The sequence below is a fragment of the Ogataea parapolymorpha genome, chromosome IV (genome assembly GCF_000187245.1).
Source record: "Ogataea parapolymorpha DL-1 chromosome IV, whole genome shotgun sequence".
In the NCBI taxonomy this organism is placed as follows: Eukaryota; Fungi; Ascomycota; class Pichiomycetes; order Pichiales; family Pichiaceae; genus Ogataea; species Ogataea parapolymorpha.
Window position 1 is genome coordinate 1,031,758 of NC_027863.1, and position 20,428 is coordinate 1,052,185.

The following is a 20,428-nucleotide window of genomic DNA, read 5'->3' on the forward strand; positions in this document are numbered from 1 at the left end:
TCAAGCGCGCCAATACTGAGCGAGACTGTGTAATCTATCGATAACAACGGGCAAAAAGGCGTTCACACTGTCATTGATGAGGTTTTGGAAGTGCAGCACGGCTTCCTCGTCGTTCAATTCGAGCATGAACTTTTCCTGGATTTTCCAAATGAGTTCGAACTTTTCGGTTTCGTTAGACATCCCGTTGGTACCTGAGGTCCGTAAAACAGGGATGGACGAGTCTATCATGAGCTGGAAAATATTTAGAATCAAAGATGCATTTTTGCGCAATGTGATGTATGTGATAAAACAATAATTGCAGAACTTCTGGTAGTTTTCATTATTAAGTCCTCCCATTCCTTCTATAATCTGTATCGGCAATTTCATAAGAGGCGGAAACGGTTTAGGATCCTGCCCTAAAATGTACCCAAAATCAGCATGGAAAAAGTAGCCATCAGTGGTCAGCAGTAAGTTCTCCAAATGACGATCGCCCACACCAAGTATGTAAGTCAGAACACAGTAGCCAGCACATGATCTAACGTAGTTGTCCATCACTTCGGGTTTGACACCCAGCGGTGCCTCAGGATCTGGATTGTAGGTCTGCAAGTAGGTGAGAATGGTCAAGTGTTTTTGAAGAATGGACGATAGGGAAGAGTTGGGAATAAACTGGATAAGTCCTTCAACGGAACCCAATGCCATAATCTTATAAGGTTTCAACTTCATGTCCAAATTCTCATTTAAGAGTATACGCTCCACGAGAGTCATGATTTGAATCACAAACTGATCTTGTCGCAAATCGTCTCCTATCTTGTACATGATAGGGTAAGGAGGGCCTTCAATAGTTTTGAATACAATTTTTAAAGGATTCAGGCTGCTCTTGAACACGCTTGACTCCTCAGGAATAGTTCCTGTCACGTGAACACTTGGGTCTAATGGGAGCTGAACAGGTGCAAAATCCAAAAGCGACTCGTACTCTGATATGGATTTTCTTGACGACTTGAGCTTTGTGGCCTTGAACTTTTGAGCTAAAAGAGCCTTGAGTGCCTCGATTTTTTTCTGCGTCGGATCCTTCTTGAAGTCGATTTTAATTGTCTTTGAAATTGAATGTAATCTTCCTATAAGTTCCACCTGGTTTCTAAGAGTCCAAATTTTGTCTGAGCCATTTTTGCTCACTCCCAAGTTAGCAACAAAATGGAGCAAAGTCCGAAGAAATATATGCTTGACGTGATTTGCTGGAACCTGTGAGCCACGAGCAGCTTGGTCGGGAGCATACTCTGTTTGTTCGGCTGCGTTAGCTGCTCTGATATTTCCTGGTGCAAATTTATATCGTTCTCGCTCATCATCCACTTCAACCTTGAGATTCCAATAGAAGAAATTGGACAGTCTCTCGCTGTCTATTGAGCGTTCAATCAAAAATTTTGCTAAAGGTGATTGCAACTTGGGCAATTTCTCGATTATTTTTCTTTCCGGGTTCGTTATGTTAGGATTATTGAGCAGTTTAACCACTGGGTCTTCTTCTTCGGTGTTTATTACTTGAAATTCACTGGAGTTGGTGGTGTATGTCGAGTCTTCGAAGTCTAAAAACTCAGAATTCTCTTCTGAATTGTTGTCTCCTTCACCATCATCGTCGATATCCGTCCTCGGGCTCAAGTAGTTTGCTTCATTTTTGATACACTGAACTAATTGAACCATGTACATTTCCAAGTCGTCATCTGAAGCCAATCTAAGGCGTTCCAGCGCCATGTTTCTAACAATGTAATTTTTGTAATTTGCACTGAGCAGTTCAAGACAGTCGACAATTTCCATCTTTTGGATAAACACATTGGAGTACGGATCGGTGTTTAAGTTGTTTATGATGACCAAAAACTCGTTCACCTCGAAATCATCCTCCCAGTCAATACACTTGATAAAGTTAATCACGAAATTGTTGAACTCTGTATTATTTTTATTCAGGATCAGATTGTTCAACAGGAAGAACCTGTACTTCCAAATCATGTTCTTCTCCTTCTGGCTAAGTTTTTCAAAGAATTGCTTGTGCAATATCTTGGTGAGCTCGGCCCTCAATTTCAGGGTAGGCTTTATGTCTTTATCCAGCGATGAGGATTGATGAGTTCTCTCTAATCTTCTGAATTTGCTTTCGATAGGATCCTCAATGATTTCTGATCTGTATTGGTCCGGATCAAAAATGGTTGGTCTTTTCTGTTTCTTCAAGTCCTCAAGGTTGCTTAGTTTTATCTCGTTAAATAACAACTGATCTCTATTGCTGACATTGTTTCTAGCCACTGCATTCATGACGTGGGATTCAGAGGTAGTGATGTTCAAAGTGGCATATTTGACATCAGAATAGACTATAGGAATCTCAAACTGTGCCAACTCCAAGTTGATATGCACATCCCCTGTTCTTTTGGTTATCAATAGCTGCTGTTTAAGTTTAGCGGCTTCCTTGGCATTTATCTGCTCAATTCTGCGAAACGTTAGTTGATCCAACCATTCAACAGGACTAGCTTCGCCATGTTCCCTCTGCTTAAGCTTGGCCTCCAAAATTTGCATTTGGCTCTGTTTCTGTTGATCCACCTCAGTTTTTCCGTCTGCAAAATCCACTTTCAACCTCTGATAGCCTTTCATAAGCGTGCAGTTTTCCTGGTCGAACAAGTACAATCTACATTCTCCTAGTTTGTTTTCTGAACCCGTTTTCAGCTTGTAATTGAAAAGGGATAAAACAAGAACGGCATCAAGTGGTAGTTGTGAATAGTCTATCGGTAGATGGATCCAGTTTCCACGTGACGAGTTTTTGGAATTCCCGCCAGAGTAAGCCACACTTGTTAGAACTGGGACCGTTAGCTGCTTTCCTGAAGACTCAACATAGACATAGACGTATATCTCATTGATAGGCTGGTCCTTAAGCTTGGCCTGTATAATTCGAGAAGTGGCACTCTGCTTCTCAAGTGAGAGAAATTGCGCAATCCTTTGGGTGTAATCGTTGAGTCCATTTATTCGAAACCTAATCGGCAGCTTCAAATCCTTTGAAAGACAAAAGCTGACCGAGTTCTGACTCTTAGAGTCGTAGTTCATAGATACACTAATTTCAGAAAATAGCTTAAGGTGAATTCTAAATAGGCACAAAAAATAAACAGTTGCACAGCCTTATGATTTTAGATGTGTAGTTCGGATGCTAATGTAATCAGTGCTGGACCCTTCCTAATCTAAACCACCGGCAAGAATGCAGGCAAATCTAAGATTTACGCCAACAACAGTAGCACCGTCATTTCAATTACTCCATTACACTAAACTTATTATCATTAATAGGACACGGTATTAAACGTCAACTTTTTCGTCTTTTGGAAGCGGAACAGCGTCAGCGTCGAGTTCGTTGGACTTGGTGGCCTTGGTACCTGGAATACTTCTGACAGATCTCACTGGCTCCGGGATATAGACCCTGGAGTCCTGGTAAGTAAATTCGCCGATTTGAGCAGCATCAGTACCCAGCTCCTCTTCCTCCTCGCTCAATCTGATCTTAAGGAATGGAATTCTGTTAAGAACTAGCAGCAGGATGGAAGTGACAACAAAAGACCATGCGTCGATGGAGACATTGGCTGCCAGTTGGTAGCCGAGCTGCTTGTAGTGGTGGTTGAGCCATCCTCCCTCACCAGAGACACCATAGTCAGTAGCGATGATGTAGTTTGCAGCAAACAGACCGGTCAGCACAGAACCAGTGAATCCACCAACTCCGTGAAGACACCAAACATCCAGACCGTCGTCAATTCCAATCATGTTCTTGATGTCAACCGAGTAGTTGCAAGCAATTGCAGTCAGAGCACCGATTGGAACGGCAAAGTAAACAGGCACGAAACCAGCTGCCGGAGTGATACCAACAAGACCAGCAACGGCACCAGAGCACATTCCGACGGTGGTCCATTTACGGCCGCATCTGAAGTAGTCGAGGAACATCCAAGCAAGGCCACCGCAAGCAGCAGCAAGGTTGGTGTTAACACAGGCGTAAAATCCTCTGATGGAGGCATCTCCGGAAGATCCTCCGTTGAATCCAAACCATCCGAACCACAGGAAAACGGTACCTAGGACAACACTGGTAACAGAATGAGGTCTGTACTTAGGCAAGTTGGAGCCAGCAACAGGGTCGTGTCTTTTACCACATATCAAAGCGTAGGCCAAGGCCCCGAAACCAGAAGCCTGGTGGACTGGTCCTCCACCGGCAAAGTCGTAAGCACCGAGTTTTGCAAGCCAGCCGTTAGCGTTCCATGTCCACATAGCACAAGGGCAGTAAACGACAGTCATCCAGAGAAACAGGAACACCATCATTGGGCCCAGTCTAGCTCTCTCGCATGCACCACCGAGCATAATGCATCCGGTAATCATGGCAAACATTCCCTGGAAAAAGCAGAAAACAATGTCCGGCACAGTAGTCAGTGCGTTAGAATCACCAAGAACTTTCATCAGGCAAAAATTGTCCAAAGACCCTAAAAACACAGATGAGTTGGTACCGAAAGTAAGCGAGTACCCCCAGAAGAACCATTGGAAGGAAATTAAACAAATAGCCATGAGCGATGCCCACAACAGAGAAAGAGCGTGTTTCTTTCTAGATAGCCCAGAGTACAGCAGTCCAACACCAGGAATCATAATCCAGACCAGCACACCACTGACCATGACCCAGACCATGTCGGCCTTGTCATAGTCTGCAGCGAGGTCCTCAGTCATTGAGTCTTTCATCGTTGCAAAAAATGAGTAGTATCGATTAGACGAGAAAATCTGCGCATCTCGAGATATTTATATTCATAAAAGCGGGTCTATTGTCTAGGGATGGCAGTTTCGTTGCGCCGGAAAGCTCTCGTAGCTGCGAATGTAATCTCCAGCCACCAATATCTCTCCAAGAAGCCCGGTTCGAGATAATTTAATGTGATTGGCTGTTTATGCACTTATCAAGGTACTTATCTACATCTCCGACTATTATTTCATGCATCTCTATTGTATCCTGCGCTGATAAAAATATATTCGTGCGAAAACCATCTTTTCCTGCTGCACCGACAAAAACGCACGATTGTACGGCAGCATGAAGGAGGACGGTATGAATTCTCAAGCATGCGCTTGAGTCAACTCTGCACACTTGACTGACTCATTTAGCTTTCGAAACGTACGCTCTTACGTCGAGGCTTCACAAATTGTTCCGGGACTTCAAGCTGAATAGGGGTCTCCGTTTCGCTATCGTCAGAGTCAAGAGACATCTCGACAAGCATTTCCCGAATTTGGTCCCTGTTGTACTTGATAATTCCCTCCCCAAACGAGTTTCCTGAAGACGTGAAGGATGCGTTACGCTGCTTGCGCGCTTTCCCAGGGACACGTAGTGGGACGGGAGCCGTAATTTTTTCCATCGAAGAATTGTCCGAACTCGAGCATGCAGAACCTGTTTCGTGTGGCTCTCCAGCTACAAGCTTCTCCGAGCTTTTGATGTTGCGCATGCTAGACACTATGATTATCTTCTTTTCAATCTTCAGATTGTTCGTATGAATGGGTTTTCTGTAGGACTCCAAATGTCTCTGTTTTGTCAGTCTCACGTTATGCTCGTCAACAACATCAATACGGAAATCCTCGTAGTCATGAGCAATGCTTGTTTCGAACGGTGCAATTGAGCAATTGATCTCGCCAAATGGATCAGCCAAGTAGCTCGTCAACGGATAAATACCATTGTTGTAATTGTTGAGCTTGAATATTGATATGCAGTCTAGGTATTCGTCTTTCGACATTCTAAAATCTTTAAAGCACGCGGTCGTTTCCTCATAAAGTGTCGTAAAATCAATATCGCGTCCCAGAAATTCGTCCCGTTGTTCTGCTACCACATTGCGCATGCTCATGTAGCCATCCTTCAGTTCTGGGTAGTAAAATAGTTGCAAGCTAACATAAAGCGCACAGTGCGCCAGCTCTAAACTCTTCTCGTGGATCGCCTTCTTGAAATTTGTCCATCGGTCGTACAACAAGACAAGTTTCTCTCCTCGAGAGTTCATGATCTGGTTGGTCATTCCTTTGTTGGTTGGCTGGTGATTAAGGAGGCTGTGGCAGAAGTCAAGCTTTCTGCAGTTTTGCGAGCACCAGCCAGAGCTGCAATCTCCGCAATCCAGCCCGCTCATGAATCGAGCATGTTTCTGATCTGAAATATCATGGGCTTCCTTGTCCCTGAGTCTACCTTTATCGTAGACCTTCAAAGTTTCACCACAGTAACTGCAGCACTTGCCAACCTCTATGAGCTTGACCAGATCAAAAGGCGGTATAAGAATATAAGGGGCCTCTAGATATAGCGTACCGAGATTAGTCATATCATGTTTCAACACAATTGCCCCTTTAGAAACCTTTAGATTCGAGTTCTTGGGAATATGTTTCACCAAAAACTCGATCCCAGGCTTCTTGTACGACGGGGGCTTGTCGATCACCATATAATGGGGAAAGATTGTTGGTGACGAAATTCGCTCGTGCGATTGATTCTTCCTTTGCCTCTGTAAAACACACCTTTGCACTGGTTGTTGAATTTTGCGTTAGCACGGTTAGCCTCCCAACAGGCGACACAGCCTGTTTAGCGGACAGCAAGGCAGTTGAGTTTCCCAATACAGAAATTCTTGTCCTGGACATAATCCTATTGGTCAATGGCGGTCGAGTATCTTCCGAGGCAATATGTGGGGTCCGCTGATTGCACCGCCCATTGCGTACTTTTTTTCGCTATATAAGTCGCCCTGTTTGCCCAACTAATCTTCATCAATCCAATTATGTAGGTCATAATGGTTTTGATTAGATACACTTAAGTTTTCGACGGACGGTCAGTCATTTTTGCTCTTCATATGATACAGCATTGCCGGTGCCCCTTTGTGGGCTGAGATTATACGGTCGGAACTTGATCTAGTTAATACTAGCGAAAAGAAAATGCACCTGTATTAGAACAATACTAATCTTTTAGGGCTCCATCTTCTATTGTCGCACCAACGAAAACAGTCTCTGAACAGGCTACTTTGTCTTTGAAACAAAGAAACGTGTTCAATGCGGACTCTCCGGTTTCCAAGGCAGTGTCCGCTGTGTACGACTGGGACACCTTTAAGTTTGCTCCCATCAGAGAGTCTACGGTGTCTCGGGCTATGACAAGACGCTACTTTGCGGACTTGGATAAATATGCAGAGAGTGACATTGTCATTGTCGGAGCTGGTTCCGCTGGTTTGAGTGCTGCTTATGTTTTAGGTAAGGCTAGACCTGACCTAAAAATTGCAATCATCGAGGCCAATGTCGCTGTGGGAGGTGGTTGCTTCCTCGGAGGTCAACTCTTCTCAGCCATGGTTTTGAGAAAGCCAGCTGACTCATTCATCAGAGAGCTGGGTCTTGAGTACGAGGACGAAGGTGATTACATTGTTGTCAAACACGCAGCATTGTTCATCACTACCTTGTGTTCCAAGGCCTTGGCTTTGCCTAACGTCAAGCTTTTCAACGCTACCTGTGTTGAGGATTTGATCACCAGAACTACTGATTCGGGTGAGACCAGAATTGCTGGTGTTGTTACCAACTGGACTTTGGTTTCCATGCACCACGACGATCAATCTTGTATGGATCCAAACACCATCAACTCCAAGGTTATCATCTCCTGTACTGGTCATGATGGTCCTATGGGTGCGTTCTGCGTCAAGAGACTGGCTGAGCTTGGTCTTTTGAAGAGAAACCACATGGGTTGTTTGGACATGAACCGTGCTGAGGATTCGATTGTCAAGAACACGAGAGAGGTTTTCCCTGGTCTTGTTTGTGCTGGTATGGAGCTGAGTGAATGCGACTCCCACAACAGGATGGGACCAACCTTTGGTGCTATGGTTCTTTCAGGTGTCAAAGCTGCAGAAGAGGCATTGAAGGTTTACGAACTAAGAAAGAAGCAGGACATCGAGTCGTACTAATCGACCCCTCTTGCTGAACTCTTTGTTCATATACTGTTCTTTGTCTGTCTGTCAAGTTTGATTTTATAGTGAGTGTTGCCAGAATGAACTCCCCCCAGTTTTGCCGAATGTGCCATTAAACCTTACAAATTCCTAAATTCCTAAATTCCTAAACTCCTATATCTACGTTGCTATTCTTTTTTCTTGGATGCAGGTGTGATACCTTTCAAGGACTCTCCAACTACTGGCTCCGTTTTCAACTGACCTAACCATCTTTCAATACCAGGATGTTCTTTGACCCAGGACTCATCCCAAAGACCGCTGTAGGCACCCTTGACAAATTCGGAAGCGTACAAATCGGCTAGCGTGGCCTCGTCCCCAACAAGATACTTGGTTTTTGCTAGTTGTTTCTCGATGAGACCTGCCAACTTTTCGAGCCTCTCAATACCACTCTGTATCTGCTCAGCGTTGTAAGGTAAGATTCCCACAGTTGGCAAGGCCCAGTCGCACAGAGCTGGCATAAACTCTGTGTTGAAGAAGGAGAGCCATTGCCACACTTTCGCCTCCTCTTTAGCATCTTTTCCGTACCAATTGTATTTCTTTGGCGAGATTTCAGTGATATATTTGATAATGGCCAGATTTTCAGTCAGGTGGAAGCCGTCGGCTCCTAAGTAAGCAGGACATTTCTTCAGAGGAAATTGATCCTCAAATTCGGGAGCACTTCTATCTTTAATCTCAATGTCGAGTCCAGTGTATTTGATCAGAGAAACCAAAAATGAGCTTCTTGGTGAGCTTGGTAAAGTGTAAAGTGTTCCGAGAGGCATACTTAGAAAGTGCGTACTTTGAAAACGATGTCAGATTGATTATCTGGAGTATTTAAATCTGCTGTTACGATTTTCTAGAACATCCCCTAACTTGCTCCATAAAGAATCTAAAATGTCAAAGTAAAAAGGCCATCTTGAACTTTCTTGGCTACAAGTACTTACAGTCTTGGCGCAAATGTTTGTATACGCTTATGGACGTTGTTTGCTCTGAGATGATGCTCTGCAATGCTCTTCAAACATAACAATCATTTCTCGGTGCGACATGCAGGGTGTTGTGGTGTAGAGAGGAAAAAAATATTTAGGAATTAAAATTATCAGGACATGGATGATATAGACACAGTGAAGAAACTATTGGTTTCCCTCAACCATGGAGTGGACGAACTTGAGATTAAGCTCAAGTCTGGGATGCTAGCTAAGAGCTTGCTAAATCATATCCAAGGTACCAAAACTCCGCTCGAAAAAGTTGACCTATACAATAATTATGCCTACGTGATCGCTTCTCTTTACTTTGTGCTGTTGAAGACTAGCGGCGAGAATAAGAAGAATGAACACCCCATAATGCAAGAGCTCAACCGTGTGAAACTTTATATCGAGCGAGCGAAAAAAGCAGCTACCAAAGAAGAAAATACAGAAGAGTTCAAACGGAAAGTTGCAGAGGCCGCTGAACGCCACGTGCGAAATCAACTTGGTGAGAAGATAGAGCCAGCGGTGAGCAAGTTGCATTTCGAGGGCAAGCACACAAAATTCGGAGACAAAGAAGACAAGGAGACCGAGAAAACTACGAAGAAGCGCAAGACAGACTCCGACGATTCGAAAGACTTGAAAAAGTCCAAGACGAAACACAAGAAGTCAAAGGAGACCAAGAGCAAGAAGTGAACCTGTACTCTCATTCATCGTGATTTACCTTTCACGTAAATAAATGGTAGAACCGGGTAATTGGAAATTTCATCAAACTTACTTAATCCGTGAATTTCCTGTTGCGGCAAGATATAGGCTTTCTGGTGAGCAGCAAGAAATAAATATTTAGCTCACAAGTGATACCCTATTGGTTCTCTGTGATACTTGGTGATGTTCCAATATTGTAGAGACCTTGTGTCGAGGCACAAGAAAAAGCTCCTATTTGGCACGGGAGTGATCGCTGTTTCTTACGCGGTCAGCTCGTACGTGAGCAACAAGCTAGCGGAGTTGCAAGAACGATTAAAGGAGGAGAATTTTGCCAAAGAACAAATTAAAAGGCGTTTCAAACAAACACAGAATGACTGTTACATGACGTTCCTGTCTTTGCTCCCCGTTTTGACGGAACCGATCTATGAAGCACTCAAGGTGGAGGATATAACGAGAGAATTGCAAAACAAGCGATTCGAAAGACAAAAGGCGAAAAATGCTCCTGTTGGAAATATTACTGATCCAGCGTTGTCAACAGTTCTCAGCGACGATTTTTCTGTACATAATGAAAAGGAGACTCCCATGCATACTGGTGTACAGCAGACAAAGTCAAAGACACAACTCTGGAACGAACTTCGGAATCAAAGCATCACGCGTTTTTTGACGCTCCTCTACTGCGAATCATTGCTTATAGTGTTTCTGCACTTGCAACTAAACATTCTCTCGAGACGCTCGTATTTGGAAACCGCGATCAAGCTGGCGTCCAAGACGAAAGGAATTAAACTAGAGAACGAGTCCAATGTGGATTTGGACCCAGCAAACCTATTCCTCGAGAACGACGAGGAGCTTGCCACGGGCTCCAGCAGACAGGACGAGAATCTTGCTGAGCAGGCCTTTTTGTCCTACAGTTGGTGGCTTTTGAACAAAGGATGGATTGACATCAAAAACCAGGTCGAGTCCAGTGTCGAAGACATCTTTGGAGATATCAACCCTCGACAGGAACTTTCGATCGACGAGTTTGCGACTCTAATCAACAAGACACAGCAGATAATTGACAAAGAAATCTACGCGGAAAAAGAAAGCGAGCCTTTGACGGCACCAGGGCATTCAAGCTCAACTGTAATCACATCTCTTCTCCCGCCGGCAAACATGGAGTTCTTCTTGTTACAGCAAACCAATGACATGGAGTTTCTTACAAATTTCAACAACAACATACAAAACTCGGAAAACGTTAGCAAGCTGCTAAACGAACTGAAGGGATATTTGATGAATGACCAGGTCAGCGCGATCATTAGTCTTTTGGTTACAGTGGGGATTTCCAAGGTTTTGGACAACATCGTTGTGAGTCTCATGAACAAACAGAAAAACCCAGATCAGGAGGAACAGGTGCTTACCGAGATACCCAAGGTGAAGTTGGCTTCGTTATTGGCATCTATCACAAAACAATCCAACCAACTAACGAACAACTCTCTCGACAATGACGTCCTGTACACTCTCAACAATCTACAAGAGCTAGACGACCTGAGTGCTAGTGTCTACTCTAATTTCGATGCTTGATGATTGGCAGCATATATACTGATTAGGTAAACCTAAAAAAAACCCAACGAAGGTACTTTATCGGTTTTAAATCACGCGACTTCGGGCTAAAACATATATATCGCGTTCCTTGTCGTCTGAATATAGGGCATACCTTCCAACGGTTTCAAATACTACGTCTCAAGCTAAATTGCCTAAATTGGACATAAGATCCCTCAATTTTATTTTCTGGTGCTGAACTCAAAGCTTGTCAAATAAAAAAAAAGCCTTTCTTTCCTGATCTTCATCAAATGGCTCTTGACACTTTAGACCTCGGAGTTCTGGCTGCCATAGTCTTGGCTATAGTTATCTACTTCACCAAAGGATCTCTCTGGGGAAAATCAGACGGCGAAGACGTGTCTGTGCCACGCGGATCTTCAAGGGATTTGGTTGAAGTTCTCTCTGCTAACAACAAGAAGGCTTTGGTCTTATTTGCCTCCCAGACCGGTACAGCAGAGGACTACAGCCACAAGTTTGCGAAAGAGTTCCAATCTAGATTTTCCATCCCAACCATGTGTGGCGATCTCGCGGATTACGACTATGAAAACTTAAACGAGATCTTTACGAGCGTTGACGGATTTCAGCTTGTCATTTTTTTCACCGCCACATATGGAGAAGGTGAGCCTCCTGACAATGCTGTGGAGTTCTTCGACTATTTGGAAAATGAGTGCGACGACTTGTCCAACCTGAAGTTCTCGTGCTTCGGTCTTGGAAACTCGACTTACGAGTTCTACAATGCAATGGGAAAAAAAACTGTTTCTACTCTGACTGAAAAAGGTGCCACTCTTGTTGGTGAGCTGGGTCTTGGTGATGATGGAAGAGGAACTATGGATGAGGATTATATGGCATGGAAAGACGGCTTGTTTGACATCTTGAAAGACCAGTTGAGTCTCGAGGAGCATGAATTGGTGTATGAGCCTCAGATTAAGATCGAGGAGAGTGTTCTTACTATTGACTCTCCAGAGGTCTCGTTGGGAGAACCAGATGCTAAATATATCAACCCATCTCAAGAGGAAGCGCAATCCCTGAATGAAGGGCCATTCGACCACACCCATCCGTACTTGGCTCCGATCACTGTCAGCAGGGAGCTATTCAATTCTGATAGCAGACACTGTATTCATGCTGAGTTTGACATCTCTGATTCCAACCTGAAGTACACCACCGGTGACCACTTAGCGATTTGGCCTTCGAATTCCAATGAACATGTGTTCAAGTTTTTGGATATTCTTGGCCTTTCCGAGAAAAAAGACGTTGTCATTGATATCAAGTCATTGGATCCAACTGTTCACCCTCACCTAATTTCTCCAAGCACTTATGAAGCTGTTGTGAGACACTATTTGGAAATCTCAGGTCCTGTTTCTCGTCAGTTTGTGGGCTCGGTCGCTCAATTTGCTCCGACCGAGCAAGCTAAGGCACACGCAAGCAAACTCGGAAAGGACAAGGAGCTATTCCACGAAGAAGTGACAGGCAGGTATCTTAACATTGCTGACCTTTTGCATGTTTTGAGTGACGGAGTTAAGTGGACCTCAATTCCGTTTGCATTCATTATAGAGTCCGTTGCTCATCTACAGCCAAGGTACTATTCTATTTCGTCTTCCTCCCTGAGTGATAAGCAGTCTATTCATGTCACTGCAGTTGTTGAGCAGGAGAAGTATCCAAACGTTGATCATATAGTTACTGGCGTGGCTACTAACTTGCTTTTCAATATCCAGCTGGCTCAAAACAAAGTTTCTAACGTCAAACCTGTTGTGACTTACGATCTTGCGGGCCCGAGACAAAAGTTTGCTCCATTCAAGTTACCTGTGCATGTGAGAAGATCTACATTCAAGCTCCCTTCCAATCCCGCCACTCCGATAATCTGTATTGGCCCGGGAACAGGTGTGGCTCCTTTCAGAGGTTTCATTAGAGAGAGGGTTGCACAGACTGCTAATGACATTAGTGTTGGTAAAACACTGCTTTTCTTCGGCTGCAGGAACTCCAATGAGGATTTCCTTTACAAAGACGAGTTTGTTGATTACTCGAAGAAATTAGGCGAGAAATTTGAGCTGGTGACTGCCTTCTCCAGAGAAACTGCAGAAAAAGTTTACGTTCAACACAAAATGCTGGAAAGAGCCAAGGAAATCAGCGACCTGCTCAACGACGGTGCATTCTTCTATGTTTGTGGTGATGCTGCCAGAATGGCAAGGGACGTCCAGAACGTACTAATCAGGATCATGATGTCTGAGCGCAAGGTAACTGAGTCGATTGCCACAGACATGGTGAAAAATTTGAGGGTTCTAAATAGATATCAGGAAGACGTGTGGTAAAATAGAAAATATGAATCAGACAGTATAAAGATTGTAAAAAAAAATTCCAAAAAAATTTAAAAGTAAAATAGTATTAGGATGTCCTCCTCGACTGAAAAGCTAAAGTCGATAAAGAATAAGCAGAAACGACAGCAGTTGTTTGCCAAACTCAAAGATGAACAGAATAAAAAGAAACACAAGATAAGAGCAGCCAGAGCGAAGGAAGAGCTACAGAATCCGGAGCTGAAGGCTAAACGGCTTGCCGAGAATGTGCCAAATACTATTGAAAACATGAGAGTCTACGACGAGACTGTTAACACCGAACTGGAGGGTGAAGACGACTTTGCTGAGTATTTCACAAACAGAGAAAAAGAACCAAAAATTTTGATAACTACTAGTCCGCACGCAAAGAAAGCAGCATACAAGTTTGCATCTACGCTAATGGAAATTATTCCAAACTCATCTTTTGTCAAAAGAAAGAGGGAGTATACCATGAAGGACATGAGCGAATATTGTTCTAACAGAGATTTTACTCATCTTATCGTCATCAACGAGGATAAAAAAGTGGTGAATGGTATAACTTTCATTCATCTTCCACAAGGTCCAACATTCTATTTTTCGATCTCGTCTCTCAGAGACAGAAAGCAAATTGTTGGTCATGGAAACTCAACAGAGCATATACCGGAGCTCATATTGAATAATTTCACAACGCGGTTGGGTCAGACGGTGGGTCGGCTATTCCAGTCGCTGCTTCCACACAAACCAGAAATTCAAGGACGTCAAGTGATCACGCTGCACAACCAAAGAGACTATATTTTTTTCAGAATGCACAGATATGTGTTCAAGAACGAGGAGAAGGTGGGATTACAGGAACTTGGACCTCAGTTCACATTGAAGCTTCGCAGAGTCCAACGTGGGATTAAGGAGGAGATTGATTGGGAGCATCGTCCAGACATGGACAAAGAGAAAAAGAAGTTCTATCTTTAGAGCTATTCATGCTCCTTTTTCTATCTTTTCAAATTCCGCCCGTGCCACCTTGATATTTTCAAGAACCAAATTTTCGTCATCAATCTGGTGTCCCGTGAATGTTGATTTCGGGTTGTCCATAATAATCATAATGTATATGTTTGAGGTAAGCACGTCCAAATAAATAGAGGAGTTACGACCATGAAGAACAAGATTGTTGAAATTTGTCCTGATCTTGTTCACGCTTTGCTTGTAAGTCTTGATAATGTTGGAAATTTTCTCAAATCTTTTTGGATCCAGTTCATCGGAGCCAACATTGAATTTGTTAGTGGAAGATATCACTAGAAATGTAGTTTTCTCAAAGAGGATCATCTCTCTGGCATTGAGTATTGAGTTGAATTTACTCAGAAGTTCTTCATAAAGCGAAATGTTTGGAATCAGCGAGCAGACAATTTGGGACCAAGCTTTATATAGACTTTCATCCCAAATGGATGTTGCAAAGCCTTTGATCTTAAATTTGTAATTATCCCAAGCAACGTGGTGCAACTTGTTGAACATGATATCAAAAAGTTCCTGTCTTTTGTTGATCTGAATCAAGTCCATCTTATGGACTAGAATAAATATCTTGACCCCAGGGGAGAATTTGTGGAGGTTATCTAAAACACGCTTAAATATCTCTATGTCTTTCTGGACCTCCTTGCTCTCAACATCGAAAACATGGATCAAAACCTCGCACTTTTTAAATATATTGCTTGAAGAATTGGAATTTTGAGTGTCTGAGTCGTTGTTGAGAAAGTTCTCCATGAATACGTCTTGTCCACCGCAATCCCAAAGATTGAGAGTCATATTATTGAGGAAGCGTAAATTCGAGTGTTCAACGTCAATTGTAGCCCCCAAACGTCTTGTATCAAATGCAGAGTAGTTTGAAAAAATGATGGACCGCATCGATGACTTACCAGAGCCCGAGCGGCCCATCAATAGGAGCTTCTTACCAGACGACATGAAGAGCGAGTTTCTTTAAAAAAGATAAAAAACAAAAAAAATCGGTGCAATTGGTATTACCATGTGTGGCATCTTATGGCATTTTCAAAACCGTATAGATAGTCAACCGACTGCTCAAAACGAAAATTGTGATTCATATGACCCGCTTTTTGAACAAATGGTTCCCCTCGTATGCTCTAGAGGGCTGGATAGCATGCAGTACTTCAAAAAAGAGATCGACCAAGGCACAATCACGGAGTTCTCCTCGGTGTTGTCAATTAGGGCACCTCTGACGCTTCAACCAATGATTAGGGGAAACTTCACTTTGCAATATAACGGAGAGCTCTACAACCAAGAGATAAATAATAATGATCTTGAATTTATTTATCAAACTTTGGTGAAGTCAAAATTTGATGTCGTATCAACTATAGGTAAACTTGACGGCGAATTCTCCTACTGCATCACTAATACAGACACTAAAAAGGTCTTTTTCGGGAAAGATCTATTGGGGAGAAAGAGTCTAGGATATATGCTTGATGAGAACCAATTGTACATTAGCAGCTGCCCTCCTGCCACGACACGAGACACCTGGTTCGAGTGTGCCTGCGCAACAATATATGAGTTTGACATGGAATCTGGCAAGTTGGTAACGATCGACTTTGAATCTAGCAATAATCTTCCTAGCCCCGATATTGTTCAGCAGACAAACGAGCCCCTGAATTTGTTGAATCTGCATGAACTATTGGCTTCGAGCGTGAGGAAACGTGTGAGAACCATCTCGCCAACACATAAATCAAGCTCTTCTGTGGCATTATTGTTCAGTGGAGGGCTTGACTGCACTTTGTTAGCGGCTCTGGCGGCCTCAGAACTTGGACCAGATACAACGATCGACTTACTAAACGTCTCTTTTTGCAACCCACGTTCCAACACCAAACCTGCAGACACACCAGACAGACTGCTTGCGATAAAAAGCTGGAAAGAGTTGCAACAAACATACCCAAAGGTCAATTTTCAGCTGGTGGAAGTTGACGTGCCATACGAGGAGTATCTGGAACATAGGTCCAAGGTGATACAGCTGATCTACCCTAACGACACAGAAATGGATTTATCTATTGCCATCGCCTTTTATTTCGCCGCGCGAGGCATCGGTAATCGTGTTCTTCCAAACGGAACCAGAGAGCCGTATGAAAGTACATGCAGAGTCTTACTAAGCGGTTTGGGAGCCGACGAGCTGTTTGGAGGTTACACTCGCCATGAGCGAATTTTCACGAGCCTCTCAAATCAAATAAAACGACAAGTCTCTGGAAAACCTCCGAAAGATACCACAGAGTATGACTGGGATGCACTGATCAAACGTCTGATTGAAGAGCTGCAACTTGACTTATCCAATTTGCATATTAGGAACCTTTCGCGGGACGACAAAGTGATTTCCTGCTGGTCCAAAGAAGTCCGCTACCCATTTTTGGATAAAAGTTTAGTGGAATTTGCAACCAGAAAAGTGAGGTGCGAGGACAAGCTGCGGTTGGATAGAACAAATGGTGAGATCATAAGAAAGTTTGCATTGAGAGAGCTTGCTCGTCATTTAGGGTTGGAATTTGTTGAACAGGAACCAAAACGGGCCATCCAGTTTGGGTCTCGAAGTGCCAAAATAGATCCTGGGACCGGGAAGGTGAAGGGAACGGATAGACTAGTGTAAATAGACCAGTGCTCGATTTCATCCTAAAATGTTATTCCTCGTCTGAAGGACCGTCATCAACCTCCTCCTCTTCATCTTGTTGCACATTTGCTGCATACTCAGCACCATCAAGTATCATCCTTATATCCTCGTTGGCATCGCCCAGCAATTGGGCTGGCTTTAGGCCGTCTTTGTTGCGGATCGTCGGGTCGGCACCAACCTCTAGAAGATTTTCTATTAGGAATTTGGCGTACTCGGGTTCCTCAAAACTGTAGTGAACGGCATAATGCAAGGGGGTTTCACCGCTCGTTTGATGCTTTGGATCGACGTCAATACCCTCAATGTCAAGTAGCTTGTCAAGTACTTCGTAGCATCCGTACTTACAACAAAGATGTAATGGCGTATTGCCTGTGGCATCCTTGGAAGAGTTTACAAGCTCTGCAATGTCCTCCGGATGAGCTTCCGCCACAGAAGCTAGCAATTCCACGTTGTTTCTTCTCGACGCTTCTATAATTTGCTCTTGAGGGGAGGCTCCGGACCACATTTATTTTTAACAAAAATAAAAATGAAGTCGATTTGATTCATGGATTTCATAAGCATCCTGCTTTGCCACATGTCCAAAACGAGTAATTTCCCCAGCCACTGGTGCGCGCTTAAAAATTTTCCTGTCAGTGTGAGCTGGATGGAAGTGAATATGACTGAAAATTTTTAAATTTGCAACCTTTTCAATGATTAGAAACTCAGGCAGTCTGAGGAACCAGCTGGCCAGATACGCCCTCAAACGGGGCGTGCAGCGCCCTGCCATTGTCAGTTCAATCAAGGTCTCTTCCAAGACTCCACTCACGATTAGATGCTACTCTACTAGATCTACTGTGATTCAATTATTGAACAATATTGGCTCAAAAAGAGAGGTTGAACAGTATCTCAAATATTTTACCTCTGTGTCCCAACAACAGTTTGCTGTGATTAAAGTTGGAGGAGCCATCATTACGCAGCAACTGCCTGAGCTCGCCTCCTGTCTAGCATTCCTGTATCATGTGGGGTTGTATCCAATTGTTCTGCACGGAACAGGTCCTCAAATCAACGAAATTTTAGAGAGCGAGGGAATTGAGCCTGATTACATCGATGGAATCCGGATCACGGACGAAAGGACCATGGCAGTCGTTAGAAAGTGCTTCCTAGAACAGAATCTTAAGTTGGTGACTGCTTTGGAAAAAATGGGCGTTCATGCTAGACCAATTACTGCAGGTGTTTTCCAGGCAGACTATTTGGACAAGGATAAATACCAGCTTGTGGGAAACATCACTGGTGTCAACAAGGCGCCAATCGAGGCATCCATTCAAGCTGGTGCTTTGCCTATCCTCACATCATTGGCAGAGACTCCGTCCGGACAGATTCTCAATGTCAATGCTGATGTTGCTGCTGGAGAAATTGCCCGAGTTTTCGAGCCTCTGAAGATCGTCTATTTGAATGAAAAGGGAGGAATCATTAACGGAAACACCGGAGAGAAGGTGTCCGTCATTAACTTAGACGAAGAGTACGAGGACCTGTTGAAGCAGAGTTGGGTGAAATACGGAACCAAGTTGAAGATAAAGGAGATCAGAGACTTGCTGATGCACTTGCCTCGTTCGTCTTCCGTTGCCATAATCGACGTGAACGACCTGCAAAAAGAGCTCTTCACCGATTCTGGAGCAGGAACTCTTATTAGAAGGGGATACAAGCTGTTCACTAGAAGTTCGCTCGATGATTTCCAGCAGCCTGACTTGCTCAGGGCTGCTCTCAACAGGGACCCAGAAATTTCATCCGGCTCTACATCGGTGGCTTCTTACCTCAAGTCTCTTGAGTCTAGTCAATTCAAGGCTTATGGTGACGAGCCCCTTGATGTTCTTGCCATTGTAAAAGAGGACCCTACGGGCGTTCCAAGGTTAGACAAGTTTCTTGCTTCGAAGGCTGGCTGGCTCAACAACGTGACCGACAACATCTTCACAGCAGTGAAAAAAGACTATCCTGCTCTCCAGTGGACTGTGCAGGAAGACGATCCAAACACCGCATGGTTTTTTGCCAAAGCTGATGGATCTTTCGCCAAGAACGGCCAGATTCTGTTTTGGTACGGTGTCGATAGTATCGAGAAGGTGAGCACTCTGGTTGAAAACTTTGCCAACCAGGTGTCGGCGAAACAGAGCGGAGTTTTCAAGACCGGTTCTCAGACTAGAAGTTTCAGCACCCAGAGACGAATTCCTGTTGGACAATTCACTAGACAATTCAAGAGGGGGCTGGCTACGTCGTCCAACCCAAATCCACCATTGAAAAAGGGCACCAACACCTCCAAGGCCCGCGTGGCGTTGATTGGAGCTAGAGGATACACGGGACAAAACTTGATTTCAATGATCGACAAGCACCCATACTTGGAGCTGAGTCACGTCTCTTCTAGAGAGTTGCAGGGCCAGAAGCTCAAAGGTTACAACAAGAAAGAGATCGTCTACGAAAACCTCCAGATCGAGGACATCAAGAAGATGGAGGCTAATAATGAAGTCGATGTCTGGGTGATGGCATTGCCCAACGGAGTGTGCAAGCCGTTTGTTGACGCAATTGACAGCACCTCTTCGGGAAAGTCCATCATTATCGATCTTTCCGCTGATTACAGATTCGATACTACTGGTGAGTGGGTCTACGGATTGCCAGAACTCAACGATAGACAGAAGATCTCGAACGCTCGCAAGATCTCAAATCCTGGATGCTATGCAACTGCTGCACAGGTCGCCATCAGTCCTCTGGTGGAATACTGTTCTGGCATTCCATCTATTTTCGGGGTCTCTGGCTACTCGGGAGCAGGAACTAAACCATCGCCAAAGAATGATATTAATGTGTTGAGGGATAATTTGATTCCATACTCTCTGACGGACCACATTCACGAGCGGGAAATTTCCTCTCAGTTGGGACTGCCTGTGGCTTTCATGCCTCATGTTGCACAGTGGTTCCAAGGCATCTCAGAGACCATCTCTATTCCATTGAAAAAGCCACTGACTTCGAGGGATGTTAGGAACATTTACCAGGACAGATACCAGGGTGAGCAGCTCATCACGATCAGTGGTGAGGCTCCGTATGTGAAAGACATCAGCGGCAAACATGGCGTTGTAATCGGTGCCTTTGCCGTGAATGCCAAGCAAGATCGTGTGGTCGTGGTTGCCACCATTGATAATCTCCTCAAGGGAGCTTCGACTCAATGTTTGCAGAACATCAACCTGGCCATGAAATATGACGAATATGCAGGAATTCCAGACGATCTGGTGATCCGTGGGTAGAAATTTAAAATATTGAATAAATATGATACCTTCAGGAATGTAAAAAATA

At 44.0% G+C, this 20,428-nt stretch overlaps 13 protein-coding genes across 13 annotated transcripts; 7 read left to right on the forward strand and 6 right to left on the reverse strand.

The window, feature by feature from the left end:
- Positions 1–3,051, reverse strand: HPODL_03612 (Phosphatidylinositol 3-kinase responsible for the synthesis of phosphatidylinositol 3-phosphate; the record flags this gene model as incomplete). Its single annotated transcript, XM_014079938.1, has 1 exon — positions 1–3,051. The coding sequence occupies one exon, from the start codon at positions 3,049–3,051 to the stop codon at positions 1–3; it is 3,051 nt and encodes a 1,016-aa protein (XP_013935413.1).
- A 243-nt stretch (positions 3,052–3,294) lies between these two features.
- On the reverse strand, positions 3,295–4,704 carry HPODL_03613 (Ammonium transporter MEP2; the record flags this gene model as incomplete). The annotated part of the gene is made up of 1 exon (XM_014079939.1): positions 3,295–4,704. One exon carries the CDS (start codon positions 4,702–4,704, stop codon positions 3,295–3,297), a length of 1,410 nt encoding a protein of 469 aa, XP_013935414.1.
- Positions 4,705–5,111: 407 nt separating this feature from the next.
- On the reverse strand, positions 5,112–6,419 carry HPODL_03614 (uncharacterized protein; the record flags this gene model as incomplete). The annotated part of the gene is made up of 1 exon (XM_014079940.1): positions 5,112–6,419. The coding sequence occupies one exon, from the start codon at positions 6,417–6,419 to the stop codon at positions 5,112–5,114; it is 1,308 nt and encodes a 435-aa protein (XP_013935415.1).
- A 573-nt stretch (positions 6,420–6,992) lies between these two features.
- HPODL_03615 (Thiamine thiazole synthase) lies at positions 6,993–7,907 on the forward strand (the record flags this gene model as incomplete). Its single annotated transcript, XM_014079941.1, has 1 exon — positions 6,993–7,907. The coding sequence occupies one exon, from the start codon at positions 6,993–6,995 to the stop codon at positions 7,905–7,907; it is 915 nt and encodes a 304-aa protein (XP_013935416.1).
- A 170-nt stretch (positions 7,908–8,077) lies between these two features.
- HPODL_03616 (putative sterigmatocystin biosynthesis protein stcT) lies at positions 8,078–8,710 on the reverse strand (the record flags this gene model as incomplete). Its single annotated transcript, XM_014079942.1, has 1 exon — positions 8,078–8,710. One exon carries the CDS (start codon positions 8,708–8,710, stop codon positions 8,078–8,080), a length of 633 nt encoding a protein of 210 aa, XP_013935417.1.
- Positions 8,711–9,031: 321 nt separating this feature from the next.
- On the forward strand, positions 9,032–9,586 carry HPODL_03617 (Exosome complex protein LRP1; the record flags this gene model as incomplete). Its single annotated transcript, XM_014079943.1, has 1 exon — positions 9,032–9,586. One exon carries the CDS (start codon positions 9,032–9,034, stop codon positions 9,584–9,586), a length of 555 nt encoding a protein of 184 aa, XP_013935418.1.
- A 192-nt stretch (positions 9,587–9,778) lies between these two features.
- Positions 9,779–11,152, forward strand: HPODL_03618 (Peroxisomal membrane protein PEX3; the record flags this gene model as incomplete). The annotated part of the gene is made up of 1 exon (XM_014079944.1): positions 9,779–11,152. One exon carries the CDS (start codon positions 9,779–9,781, stop codon positions 11,150–11,152), a length of 1,374 nt encoding a protein of 457 aa, XP_013935419.1.
- A 269-nt stretch (positions 11,153–11,421) lies between these two features.
- HPODL_03619 (NADPH--cytochrome P450 reductase) lies at positions 11,422–13,476 on the forward strand (the record flags this gene model as incomplete). Its single annotated transcript, XM_014079945.1, has 1 exon — positions 11,422–13,476. One exon carries the CDS (start codon positions 11,422–11,424, stop codon positions 13,474–13,476), a length of 2,055 nt encoding a protein of 684 aa, XP_013935420.1.
- Positions 13,477–13,554: 78 nt separating this feature from the next.
- On the forward strand, positions 13,555–14,442 carry HPODL_03620 (Ribosome production factor 1; the record flags this gene model as incomplete). Its single annotated transcript, XM_014079946.1, has 1 exon — positions 13,555–14,442. The coding sequence occupies one exon, from the start codon at positions 13,555–13,557 to the stop codon at positions 14,440–14,442; it is 888 nt and encodes a 295-aa protein (XP_013935421.1).
- A 6-nt stretch (positions 14,443–14,448) lies between these two features.
- HPODL_03621 (Ras-related GTP-binding protein A) lies at positions 14,449–15,423 on the reverse strand (the record flags this gene model as incomplete). Its single annotated transcript, XM_014079947.1, has 1 exon — positions 14,449–15,423. The coding sequence occupies one exon, from the start codon at positions 15,421–15,423 to the stop codon at positions 14,449–14,451; it is 975 nt and encodes a 324-aa protein (XP_013935422.1).
- A 157-nt stretch (positions 15,424–15,580) lies between these two features.
- Positions 15,581–17,098, forward strand: HPODL_03622 (uncharacterized protein; the record flags this gene model as incomplete). The annotated part of the gene is made up of 1 exon (XM_014079948.1): positions 15,581–17,098. The coding sequence occupies one exon, from the start codon at positions 15,581–15,583 to the stop codon at positions 17,096–17,098; it is 1,518 nt and encodes a 505-aa protein (XP_013935423.1).
- Positions 17,099–17,129: 31 nt separating this feature from the next.
- On the reverse strand, positions 17,130–17,621 carry HPODL_03623 (Ankyrin repeat-containing protein; the record flags this gene model as incomplete). The annotated part of the gene is made up of 1 exon (XM_014079949.1): positions 17,130–17,621. The coding sequence occupies one exon, from the start codon at positions 17,619–17,621 to the stop codon at positions 17,130–17,132; it is 492 nt and encodes a 163-aa protein (XP_013935424.1).
- Positions 17,622–17,805: 184 nt separating this feature from the next.
- On the forward strand, positions 17,806–20,379 carry HPODL_03624 (Protein ARG5,6, mitochondrial; the record flags this gene model as incomplete). The annotated part of the gene is made up of 1 exon (XM_014079950.1): positions 17,806–20,379. One exon carries the CDS (start codon positions 17,806–17,808, stop codon positions 20,377–20,379), a length of 2,574 nt encoding a protein of 857 aa, XP_013935425.1.
- Positions 20,380–20,428: the final 49 nt, after the last annotated feature.